The sequence below is a fragment of the Tupaia chinensis genome, unplaced genomic scaffold (genome assembly GCF_000334495.1).
Source record: "Tupaia chinensis unplaced genomic scaffold, TupChi_1.0 Scaffold149131_1, whole genome shotgun sequence".
Taxonomy (NCBI): Eukaryota; Metazoa; Chordata; class Mammalia; order Scandentia; family Tupaiidae; genus Tupaia; species Tupaia belangeri.
In genome coordinates this window covers 1,720,600-1,732,305 of record NW_006208977.1, presented here as the reverse complement: position 1 = coordinate 1,732,305, position 11,706 = coordinate 1,720,600, and the positions used below count along the sequence as shown (strand labels likewise).

The 11,706-nt window shown below is 47.7% G+C and overlaps 1 protein-coding gene across 1 annotated transcript in view; it reads left to right on the top strand.

Annotated features, from left to right (window-relative positions):
* LOC102489387 (heparan sulfate glucosamine 3-O-sulfotransferase 3B1) overlaps positions 1 to 11,667 on the top strand; it is an 82,683-nt gene extending 71,016 nt beyond the window's left edge. The window contains exon 2 of the mRNA XM_006170901.3: positions 10,962 to 11,667. Coding sequence (XP_006170963.2) covers positions 10,962 to 11,562 — 601 coding nt within the window. The 3' untranslated portion in view covers positions 11,563 to 11,667. The remainder of the gene's footprint in view (positions 1 to 10,961) is intronic.
* Positions 11,668 to 11,706: the final 39 nt, after the last annotated feature.

The window sequence follows — 11,706 nt, the reverse complement described above, 5'->3', positions numbered from 1 at the left end:
AAAGCAGCAGTGGGTATATCTTTTCAGGTTTTTTTTTTCCCCCATAAGTGCCAGAGTACATATGTGCTCCCAGAGATGGAGAAGATGGAAAGAGACAGGGTGGGAGAAAGCCTCCCGTGGGGGTCATGGTTACTCTGATCCCTTCTCCTCCATTTCTTCATCCTGTTTGGTATTGGGGACATGCACACAGGCCCGGCGTGTTTTTCCTACTTCTGGATCCAGGTCTCAAACTGCAGAGCTGGCCGTGCGGTGTCTAGCTCCCGTAATTGCTAGGCCGCTGGACCACCCTGACCTTTTTCATCTCAGTCAGTATGTGGGGGTCCTCAAAAAGCTCATGGAAATGACACCTAGGAATAAACTACATGGATTTTGAAATTATTTTCACCAAATTTGTCCTCAAATTCCATTTTCCATGAACTTTTGGAAATCATATGTACCCCAAAACAATATCAAAACAAGGCATTAGGCAGTCTTTGACCCTTTAGGGAGAACTTGTAAACTCTCCCTTGGAAGAGAGAATGTAAGATGATTTGGGGCATGTTTGAACTGTTCTGTATCTTCATGGTGGTGGTGGTCACATAATTCTAGGAATTTGTTAAAATTCATAGAACTGGACACCAAGGATGACTTTTACTATATGTAAATTAACAAGTAAATTTTTTTTCGGGGGAGATTTTTGCTATAGGGCACGTGCGCTCGCCAAAAAGACAGACAGAGACAGAGAGACTGAAAGCGAGAAATCATCCCCCGGCGGGGATGGCCACACTGCAATCCCTTCTCCTCCATTCTCTTGGGATCTTGGGCACGCATGCACACGTGCCCAGTGTGAGTTTAAGCCACTGTGTCTGGGACTCAAACTGCAGTCGACTACGTGGAGTCCGGTGGCATAGACATTACTCCAACTGCTGGTCTCAACAAGAACATTGTTAAGGTTTACTGATTGTATTCATGATAGACAATGCGTATGCACTAGAGAAAAACAGGGTCGGGGTACACCCTTTGCAGGATTCCACCATGCTGCAGTCCCCTTTCCCTGGTCCTCCAGCTCATCAGGATCCTGGCATATTTCTCAAGCAGAACCAGCGATCTGAACTCCGGTCAGTCATGTGGCTTCCAGCCACACCCAGCAGCCACTGAACTGTAGTTCAGTGTGCTACTGTTTCCAGATTGGGCCAGAAAAGTAAATTTTAAAAAAGAGGGACCAAAATCTTGGTTGGAGTTTAGAAAATATGAGGTGTTTGTGTAGCTGAGTAAGGAAATCATTCTCCTCGTGGAAGAGGGGAAAGGGGAGACCCACTGCTCTCCTGTCTCTTCCTAAGTTGTCCTCAGTGGGATTTGAAGGTGACCTACCCCAACTCAACATGGGCTGCTGCTGGTTCTCTCTGAAGCTCATTAACTCCCATCATCTATTTTGCACAAATGTCCCAGCATCTGTCCAGCTGTCGCAAGTTAGATTATGCCTATTTCAATAATCTCCCTTTCTATGGTTGTGTAATTTACCAGTTCAAACAATAAGTTCAGTTGCTGGATTATAGGAGTAGAGTGTCACCTAAGAAAAGGAAGAAGCAGAAAAAGAAAATTAGGGAAACATTCAGTACTGGCTAACATCGGAATTATAGAGCTTTCTAGAACTTCTCTGGTTCATTCTAATTTCCTGTTCCCAGAGAGCATGTACGTCACCAGGCATAGGTGAGAGACAGAGAGAAGAGGGTAAAAAACTCACCTCCCAATGGAGCATGGTCATGCTGCACTCCTTTCTCCATTTCTCTACCCTGTTGGGATTTTGGGCACGCAAATACACCTGTGCCTGGTGAGTTTTTCAAGGCACCAGGGCTGGGATTTGAACCACAAGGGGACCTGATCCCTTAACTTCTAGGCTATGGGCTGGTCTGAAGGTTTGTTTTTGATAGTCTGCTTCTAGCCACAGAACTTCAGAGTCCCATGAAGATTAGAGACAGGTAGTGGTAAACTCTACCTCTGCAAAGTCTGAGGGTAGCTATCCCCCATGGAGAAATGTCTCTTCAGGCAGTAGGCTCACCTGCTCAGCTGTCTTCTCTAATCTAGAGAAAAAAGGCACCAAAAGAGGTTATTTCTGACCTGGGCTTGGGGAGTCTAAATCTTCACGTGTGGTTCTGTCCATCTGCTTTCTCCATCCTGCCTCATGATTAGTCAAGAGAAAAATAGCCTGGTAGTCATTTTTAACATTCATTCATTTTATTTTATGAGGGTTTTTTTTTTTTTAAGAGAATTTATTTTCATTTGAAGCAATGAACTTTGGCAGACGCATAAATGAGATAATATAATACTGATAGGATTCTTCACCTGTTTGTTTTTCTTTCTCCTGTTTATGTTGATATTATCTAGCCTTTGAGGATGAAAGGATTAGATGCATCTGTTAGCATTTCATTATCACAGAAGATGGCCTTATCTTTCCTCTGTAGTTTGTATTATTTTGTTTTACTGCTAACCTGATTTGTATTTGATAACTAACTGCCAGAGGTATGTGTGTGTGTGTGTGTGTGTGTGTGTGTGTGTGTGCAGGGGCAACAAATTTTCTTTTTTTACCTTTGCATTAGCCTGATAGTGTTTAGCTTACCACAGTTTTAATTTAATTTTTTTTTTTTTTTTGGAGAGGTTTTTGCTATAGGGCACGTGGGCTCTCCAGAAGGGAGAGACAGAGAGACAGAAAATGAGAAATCACCCCCCAGGGGGGATGGCCACACCGCAATCCCTTCTCCTCCAGTCTCCTCTTGGGATCTTGGGCACGCATGCACACATGCCTCCTGTGAGTTTAAGCCACCGGGTCCGGGACTCGAACCACACTCAACTTGAGTACATAGGAGTCCAGCAACATAGCCATTATGCTAACTGCTGGTCCTCACACTTTTAATTTTAATTCTAGAGAGTGTGCATTCTTGCACATGCACACATGAGAAAGAGAGGAAGAACTTCTCAAGGGAGCATAATCAAACTTTCTCCTCCGTGTCTCCATCCTATCAGTATTTGGGGCATGCATGTGCATGTACCTGGTGTGTTTGTCAAAGAGTTGGGGCTGGGATTTGAACCCTGATCAGCCATGTGGAATCCAGCTCCCATTGCACAGAGCTGAAACCACTGGACTATGGAACAGCCCAGCTGTATTGTATTTTATTTGTTCTTATCTCTGCAGTTCCTAGACCACTGGGGCATGAACCCTTACTTGCTTTGGGACAAGGTCTACTGTCAGCTGAGAGTATGACCCTTAGTTCTCCAGCCTTAATGCTAGGCCTTTGACCCAAATGTTAAGTCTTGAATTGGCTCAACGACTTATTTAGTTCTGCTCACAATGTTGTTTCTTATTTCCCCTCACCCTGGTGGCCTTCTGTATTCAGTGTCTCCATTTGGGTGCACTTAAATTTCATCAGTGAAGTCAATGACTGAAGTGCATGACAGGGGCAGGCCCACTGATACCACAGAACAGTGGTTTCCAGTCTTGGCTGTGCAGTAGCACTCTCCGAAACACTCCCATGTTGGGACCCCATTCACCTGAGTCAGTGTCTGGGGTGGGACCCCAGCAGTGAGTACCTGCTAATGCTCCCTCAGTGGTTCTCGTGTGCACAGAGGTGATGACTTTCTTATAAATACCGCAAACTAGTTGAGAGCCCAGAAAAGACCTTTCAAGCCCTCTTGGGTTTCAGGGTCCTCTGTCAACTCACTGGAGTTCTCAGAAGTTCATTGTTCTTGTCACCCCTGTGCATTTTTTATTGTTGTTGTTTATAATTACGAGGGACACAGGTGAGAGAGAGAGACAGGGAAAGGGAGAGGGAGAAAGCTTCCCCAGTGGCTGTGGTCACCCCCCATCCCTGCTCCTTGGTTTCTCATCTTGTCAGGATTTGGGGCATGCATGCACATATACCTGGTGTGTTTTTAAAGCCACAGCCATGTGGGATCCAGCTTCTTTAACTTCTAGACGATGGGGCTACTGCACACGGCAAGTTTTCAAGTGACGAGCCTGCCTCACCCCTTAGGTTTAACTGAAGAGGTGGCATCTTTTCTGGTTTCCATCACTGACATTCACTGGTAGACACACCTGTGTCTGCTTGGTGTCTGAAGCTTGTCCTCAGGGTACTTCCCATGGGCTGGGAGCAGTGACTCCTCGAGCCTTGGACTGGAGATACTGCCTCGCCTCATTGGCTTCTGAAGCATCTGTTCTTGCTCTGCCACATTTATGTGCTTTCCTAAGGGGTAGCCCCCCGCCTGTGTGGAAAAGAGGGGAGAAGGGGCGCTAAAGGGAGGAGCTGTTGCGGTGGTTGGTAATTTTCCAGATCCCATAGGATGCAGTTAAAAATGGGAGTGTGTGAACCCAAGAAGTTTATTGTTTTGAAATCTGACTCATATTTGAACAATTATGATCAGCGATGATCTGATTAGTACTGAAATACCCACTATTAAGGTCCTTATCTATGAACAAGGAAGAAAAGAGACAGGTATCCGTTTAAAGCAATGACAGGTGTGCGGTTCCGTGGGTTCTTAATCCGTATTAAGGAGAAACAAAGGAGGGTGGGGGGTGGTGACCGAAACATCAGGAGAGCTGATTCCGAGTCCCAACTCTTGGACCTGAGGGCTGGGGACCCACCTTCAAGCGAGTCACCCTCTTTCCTTTACCCTCAGTTTCTTCATTCGTAAATTGGGGATTATACTACCCACCTCAAAGGCTCGTCTTGAGGGATTAAATCAGATAATGTATGTGAAAGTTTCTTCGTGAACTCCAAAGCACTGTATAATTATTAGCTATGACTATCCGTTTGAGAAACTGGCTTTCATAATGGGCAGCTCAATTAACCTGCATGTGCTCACTTTGGAGACCAGCCTGAGGCTGGATCCGCTGTTGGGGTGGCTGGGGTGGGCACACGGGCCCCCCAGTCCTTCCTTCTCTGAGCCATTGTCGAGCTCAGAGAGGTTTCTCATAAGGGCAAGAGAGCAGGACCAGAGGAGGAGAGGGAAAGAAGAAGGTGGACCCAGGACACTCCTAATAAGGACTTTGCTTCAGGACCTGGGATGGGTTGAGGGGGCGGTGGGGGGAGAAGAGCAGCCGAAGGGGAAAGAGGGACCTGCCTGAAACTGCCTGGGAAGTTCTGCGCCAGGGGCTCTCCACACACTTCTCAGGCTACGCTGAGCTCCCCAATGGTGTCACGACGGTTCTCTGCTTGACTAAACTATAGGCTCTTGAACTTTCTCCTAGGGCCATCTCGTAGCAAAGAACCCCTCTCAGCCATTTTCGCAAGAATCCCACTATCCTTGATATCTGATCAGTTCCTCAGCCTCCACTCACCAAGTGAGGTCCGGTCACCCTGGCCTGACCTTTCCTTCCTAAAAACTTTCCACCCCAACTCCCGCCCCCCTGCCATCTCACACCCCTGCTTCTTGGCTATAAAGTCCCACCTGCCCAAGCTGTACTAGGTGTCCAGCCCCATCCCTCCTCCCTGGGAAACCCCCTCGCAGGGTCCCTGTTCCCGAGGCGATGAGCCTGCACGAAGTCATTGCTGCGCTTTCACTAGGGCTGCTGAGTCAGGTGTTCTTAAACAGGATCCACAGGGGTGTGCTGGAGAGATACCAGGTGCCACCCGAGCCCAGGGCCTGTTACAGCTGTGCCCCTGGTAGCCTGAGGAGTGGGTTCAGGATGCATCTGCTGACATGATTAAGAACCCAGTGCACCTCGCTTCTCAGTCACTCACTGTGACTAAGCACGCCACGGGGAGAGCGGCCCCTGAGCCTCTGGAGGAGGGCTGAGAAATCTCTTTGTCACAGCTGTAGTTCTCTCACTCCATTATTTTGACAAGAATCAAAATACATCCCGAGGCTCCTTGAGTGCTTTCTGACACATGTGGACAAACTCCAGACCATCCTGGGGAGTTGGTACCCCATATGCTTGGGGGTACCAACAAGCCATCGAGCACAATAAATCTGCTCACAGCCCAAGGACACTTTATTTATGGTTGGTCTCCCATTTCCCTTATTTATTTAGTTATTTATTTTATTTTTAATTTGCTAGAACGTATGTGCATTTTCTGGAGAGAGAGAGAGAGAAAGAGAGAGAGAGAGAGAGAGAGAGAGAGAAAGCATTCCCCATGGAGGATGGCTACGCCCCAATCACTTGTCCTCCATTCTTCTGTCAGGATTTGGACACACATGCACATGTGCCCAGTGTGTTTCCCAGGCCACTGGGTCGGGACTTAAACTGCATAGTTGGCCAGGTGGAGTCCAGCAGCCTTCACCACCATGCCTTCTTATCCGTCCTATTAGGTGTGGTTTTCTCTCAGCTGCCAGTTTAGCCTCTCGTTCAGTTACCCACATATCCTTCTTTTGGGATGTTGAGGACCCGCAGGCACCAAGGGTCAGAGATGGCCGTGGGCCCCGGGCAGGCTGCAGATGGATCCTGCACTCCTGTACTGCGCCTTCTCCGCTGCCCCCTGTGGGGTAGGATGGGAAGGTGATGAGGCCCCTTGCGTCCTTACTAAGGTCCTGTCAACAGGAGATCATTGACGACATGTTCCTAGCACCAACTAGGTACCCAGCTGGTGCCACGCCTGGTTCTGTAGTCCTCTCAGAAACTTAAGGAGTGGACATCAATTTCTTTGTGTGTGTGTGTGTGTGTGTGTGTGTGTGTGTGTTTTCTTTCCTTTTTTTTTTTTTGTGTGTGTGTGTGTGTATATTGCTAGAATACAGGTGTGCTCTCTGGAGAGAGAAAGAGAAAGAGGGAGCGAGAAAGTGCCCCCCTCCCTCAGTGGGGCGTGGGCACACTGCAATCTATCCAGTCAGGATTTGGGCCACGTATGCTACAACCACCTGCTAGGGCTGGGAATTGGACCATGGTTGGCCGTATGGGATCCAGCTTTCTACACACAGCACAGTGCTTAACCATAGCACTACGAGGTTTGTGTTTTTTAAACGAGAAAGAGAGAAATTTGGCTTCTCTCTTTGACAGGGTCTTGTCATGCCACGCTCCTTCTGCTCCAGTCCCCCAGGCAGCCAGGACCACAGGTGCCCGTTACCATGCCTGGCCTCACCCGGTCAATTAGGGAAGCAAACCTGGGCCTCTCACACAGCCTGGGCCTCCGCGGTGATGCCCTGCCGTGGGTGCCACTGCAGGTGAACCACCAACATTCTTTCCCCCTGCACCGTTCAGATGAGAAAATTGTAGCGTGGACAGACAGGTGAAGTAACCTACCTGTTCAGGGCTGTGACATCCCCAAACAGTGCTGAGAGCCATTGGCCCAACTTCAGAGCCCACACTAGGTCAGAGTGATGCTCTGGGTCAGCCTCTCAACCCAGCCCTCCACGGTGGCCCTGCCCAACTTCGGGAACTGGATTTTCTCTTCCTGTGTGATCACACCGGTTCTGAATATGAGCCTCTCATGGATGGCCCAGTTGCAGATGGTTTAATCCAGGGAAGAAACTGGGCCTTTGTGTGACTTGACCTGCTTTCTAGTGAAATGCGAAGTACGTTGCAGCTGAGATTCGCCTTAATCCTCCATCACATTAGCCTGATGACACTGCTACATTAATCTAAGTGGTTAATGAGCAAAGTGGGTCAATCCAGCTTTAGCGTAAGCCAGGGCTGCTCTGGTGCTGCGGAGGCTGCCTTCCTCGGGGAAAAGCCTGCTGCCTCCAGCTCCCTGTTGGCAACATCCGGAAGAAGGAGCTTGCTCTCCGGGGGATGGCCCTTTCTGGCTCATGTGATAAACAGTTTATCTCACTTCTATGAATGTGCTTAGTAGAGGAGTTGTGGTTTCAGTACGTTAGAACAGCTTGAAGCTGGAAGTTTAGAATGTTCCACCGAGAGACAATTATTTGGTCAAAAACAATGTGGAAATTGTCTTCCCCCTTCTTGTGCCTAGGTGAAACTGAGTGATATTTACACACCAGCGCATGTACATACACGCTTAATTTTTGTGCATGGCAGGACAAAGTATACTGAGCAATTTCACAAGAGAATGATAACATATACACAGTAGGAATCGCTAATATTGGTCAAGTATATACTTATGTCAGGTATATTCTAACCACATGACAATTACAAATTGTTTTAAACTCCTGTGAGCTAGGTATTTTCATTTTTGTGAACAAGGACAAGAAGCTTAGAATAGTTAAATAAGCTATTCAAGGTGACACAGCTTAGAGGTGGCAAAGCCAGGATTTGAACCTAGGGAGACTGACTTTTAAGTCCACATTCTTAAACTATTAAGCTAAGCTGCTTCAGTTTACACACCTCATTTAATTTTATTTTAGGATTATTTTATTTAACTTTATGTATGAATTTACTTATTTTCTTTCAAATTTGACTAGAGAGGGACAGAAAGAGAGAGAGAGCCGCCAGGTCTGGGACTTGAACCACGGTCAGCCATGTGGGAGTCCAGTGCCCTTAACCACCATACCACCTGCCAGCCCCACCTCATTTAACTTTTATAAAGCACAGGTAGGTGATATTCTCATTTCACATCTTAGGATACTAAGATTCAAATAGGTTAAGTGTTTCCTGGTCACAAGGTATTAAGTGGTAGAGAGGGACTAGAACCAAAGCCCATTTAAACCAAAACTCATACTTTTTTTTTTTTTTTGAGAGGTTTTTGCTATAGGGCACGTGCGCTCGCCAGAGAGACAGAGAGAGACAGAGATATAGGAAGGAAGAAATCACCCCCCAGGGGGGATGGCCATGCCGCAATCCCTTCTCTATTTTCCTCTTAGTATTTTGGGTATGCACACACGCCCCGTGTGGGAGGCCATCAGGTCTGGGACTTGAACTGCAGTCAGCTACATGGGAGTTCAGCGACATAGCCATTACGCTAACTGCTGGTCCCCAAAACTCATACTCTTAACCCTTTATATTGGGTTGTCAGAAAAGTCATGATGGATTTTTTGCATAGAAAACCCCCCCCCCAAAAATGCGATTTTTTTCTGACAACCCAATATTTTTACTGGAGATTTAACAATCAGCCAGGGCACTTTCTCCTTTATGTATTCTTTTATATATTTATTCTAATATATATTCCTTAACAAATATTTCTTGGACCCCCACCATTGTTCTAGGCACCATGTTAGGTGTTGGGAACAACAGAGGATAGGACCAGTAGAGTCCCTGCCTTTGTAAAGCTTACTAGGACCCCTTCACATATCGGAAGTGTCTTGTCCCAGGAGGACTGCTCAGCCATCACCTTTTTTCTCTCTGTCCTTCAATTTCCCATCCCTGAGATGCAGCAGAACCTTAAACCAGTGGGCACTTGCTCTGATTGAGAAGAAATTGTTGTTTTAATGGCCGGAGGACACACAGCTTACTAGAGAGACAGAAAGTGGGAAAGCACAGTGCAATGTGATGTAGTCATGTTGCAATCCCTTCTCCACTTCATCCTGTCAGGACTTGGGGCACCCACACACGCTCATGCATCTGGCGTGCTTTTTAAGGTTCTGGGACTGAGACTTGAATGAATGAACCATAGCCAACCATAGGGTATCTGGCTCCCAGTGCACAGTGCCTAACCATTGCACCACGGGACCAGCTAAGCAGACGTTGTACGTCCTCTTCCCGACACGCACCAACCTCCCTACCCAAGGAGCTCCTCGTTCCTTCTCTCAGTCTTCCCCTATCATTACTCGGTTGTCTCAGTTGGTGCCATTTCCACCTCGTAGAGTACCTTCCTGCGGATTTACAGGAAATGTTCTGGAGGATGAACTAGCAGCATTTGCAGACGCCTGAATTCTGGGTTCAGGACTAATGTTTTAGAGCAAAAATTGCACAATCGTCTGACAGAATTTATGTGAAAAAACAAAAACCGTCAGCAACCTGTTGTTTTACAAGATCGGCTATGTTCATGTCTCTTTTGATTTCATGTTTTGTAATCAGAGTCTTACATCATTGATTCATGGATCTATGTGACCGTGATGTGTCAGCATACAAAAGCTTGTTGTTCAGAGTCACGGCCTTTACCTACTGTAGGTTGGTCGTAACAGTATTATCTTCACACTTGCTTAAATGAATACTGTGATAGCTATCTTACCTTTTCTTTCTCTGAATGGAATCTAAAGCTTCTTTAGTGTGTTTTGGGAACTTTATTTATTTATGTATTTATGTATTTATTTATTTATTTATTTTTGGAGAGCTTTTTGCTATAGGGCGCATGCGCTCCCCAGACAGAGAGAGACAGAGAGATAGAAAGCAAGAAATCACCCCCCAGGGGGATGGCCACGCCACAATCCCTTCTCCTCCATTCTCCTCTCAGGATCTTGGGCACACATGCACACGTGCCCGGCGTGAGTTTAAGCCACCGGGTCCGGGACTTGAACTACGTGGGAGTCCAGTGACATAGCCATTACGCTAACTGCCGGTCCCAGTTTTGGGAACTTTCTTACGGCATATTTGTATCAGTTTTTGCTTCATCTGATTTCACCTAATTTTTTCAATTGTTCGGGCTTCATTAGTTTTTGGAGTAAAAGCATTTTGTCAGTAGTTTCTGGGAAAAGACGGTATAACCTGGCTGGACTCACATCCCCTTGGCACATTTGCCCGGGCTTGGTGAGCCTGGGAAGGCAGGCTGGCTCAGGACTACAGACAGGGGATCTCTGTAGCCCCAGGCGCTACTGTTTAGGAAGACAGGTATCCCGGATGCCAAAGGCTTTTGTGCTTCAACATCAGGTGTTCCGGGCAGTTAGAAAGCTGGGGACCCTAAAAATTAAGAGGGCGGTGACACCCCCCACAGTAACTCAGATACACGCATGGCTTACTTTTTACTTTGCTCAAAGATAGTGGCATCTAGCTTCCAAACTTCAGAGATGTTAGTGCACCTTTCAGCTCTGAATGTATCTTCGCACCTTTGCACAGCCCTGAGACACTAATAAGAAGAAGCCGGGATTAGAACTGTTGAGCTTGAGGCGTGTGGCCAAGAAGGAGGCGCCTTCTGACCTGAGTTTGATTTGTTTACTTTTCTCAGGGACCTGATGCCCAGAACCCTGGACGGCCAGATCACCATGGAGAAGACGCCCAGCTACTTCGTGACGCGGGAGGCGCCCGCGCGCATCTCGGCCATGTCCAAGGACACCAAGCTCATCGTGGTGGTGCGCGACCCGGTGACCAGAGCCATCTCGGACTACACGCAGACGCTGTCCAAGCGGCCCGACATCCCCACCTTCGAGAGCCTGACGTTCCGGAACAGGAGCGCGGGCCTCATCGACACGTCGTGGAGCGCCGCCAAGCACCTGGGGCACTGGCTGCGCCACTTCCCGCTGGGCCAGATGCTGTTCGTCAGCGGGGAGCGGCTCATCAGCGACCCGGCCGGGGAGCTGGGCCGCGTGCAGGACTTCCTGGGCCTCAAGAGGATCATCACGGACAAGCACTTCTACTTCAACAAGACCAAGGGCTTCCCCTGCCTGAAGAAGGCCGAGGGCAGCAGCAAGCCCCACTGCCTGGGCAAAACCAAAGGCAGGACGCACCCCGAGATCGACCGCGAGGTGGTGCAGAGGCTGCGCGAGTTCTACCGGCCTTTCAACTTGAAGTTCTACCAGATGACCGGGCACGACTTCGGCTGGGATTGAACAGACTCGGGCTATGTAACTGACCACGTGGCTTATCTATTGAGAGAGATTATATGTATGTAAAATGTACAGAAATCTATTTTATAATAATTTATTTTTAATTCATAAGCAATTAATTCACTAAGCTGCCTAGCCACACTCTTT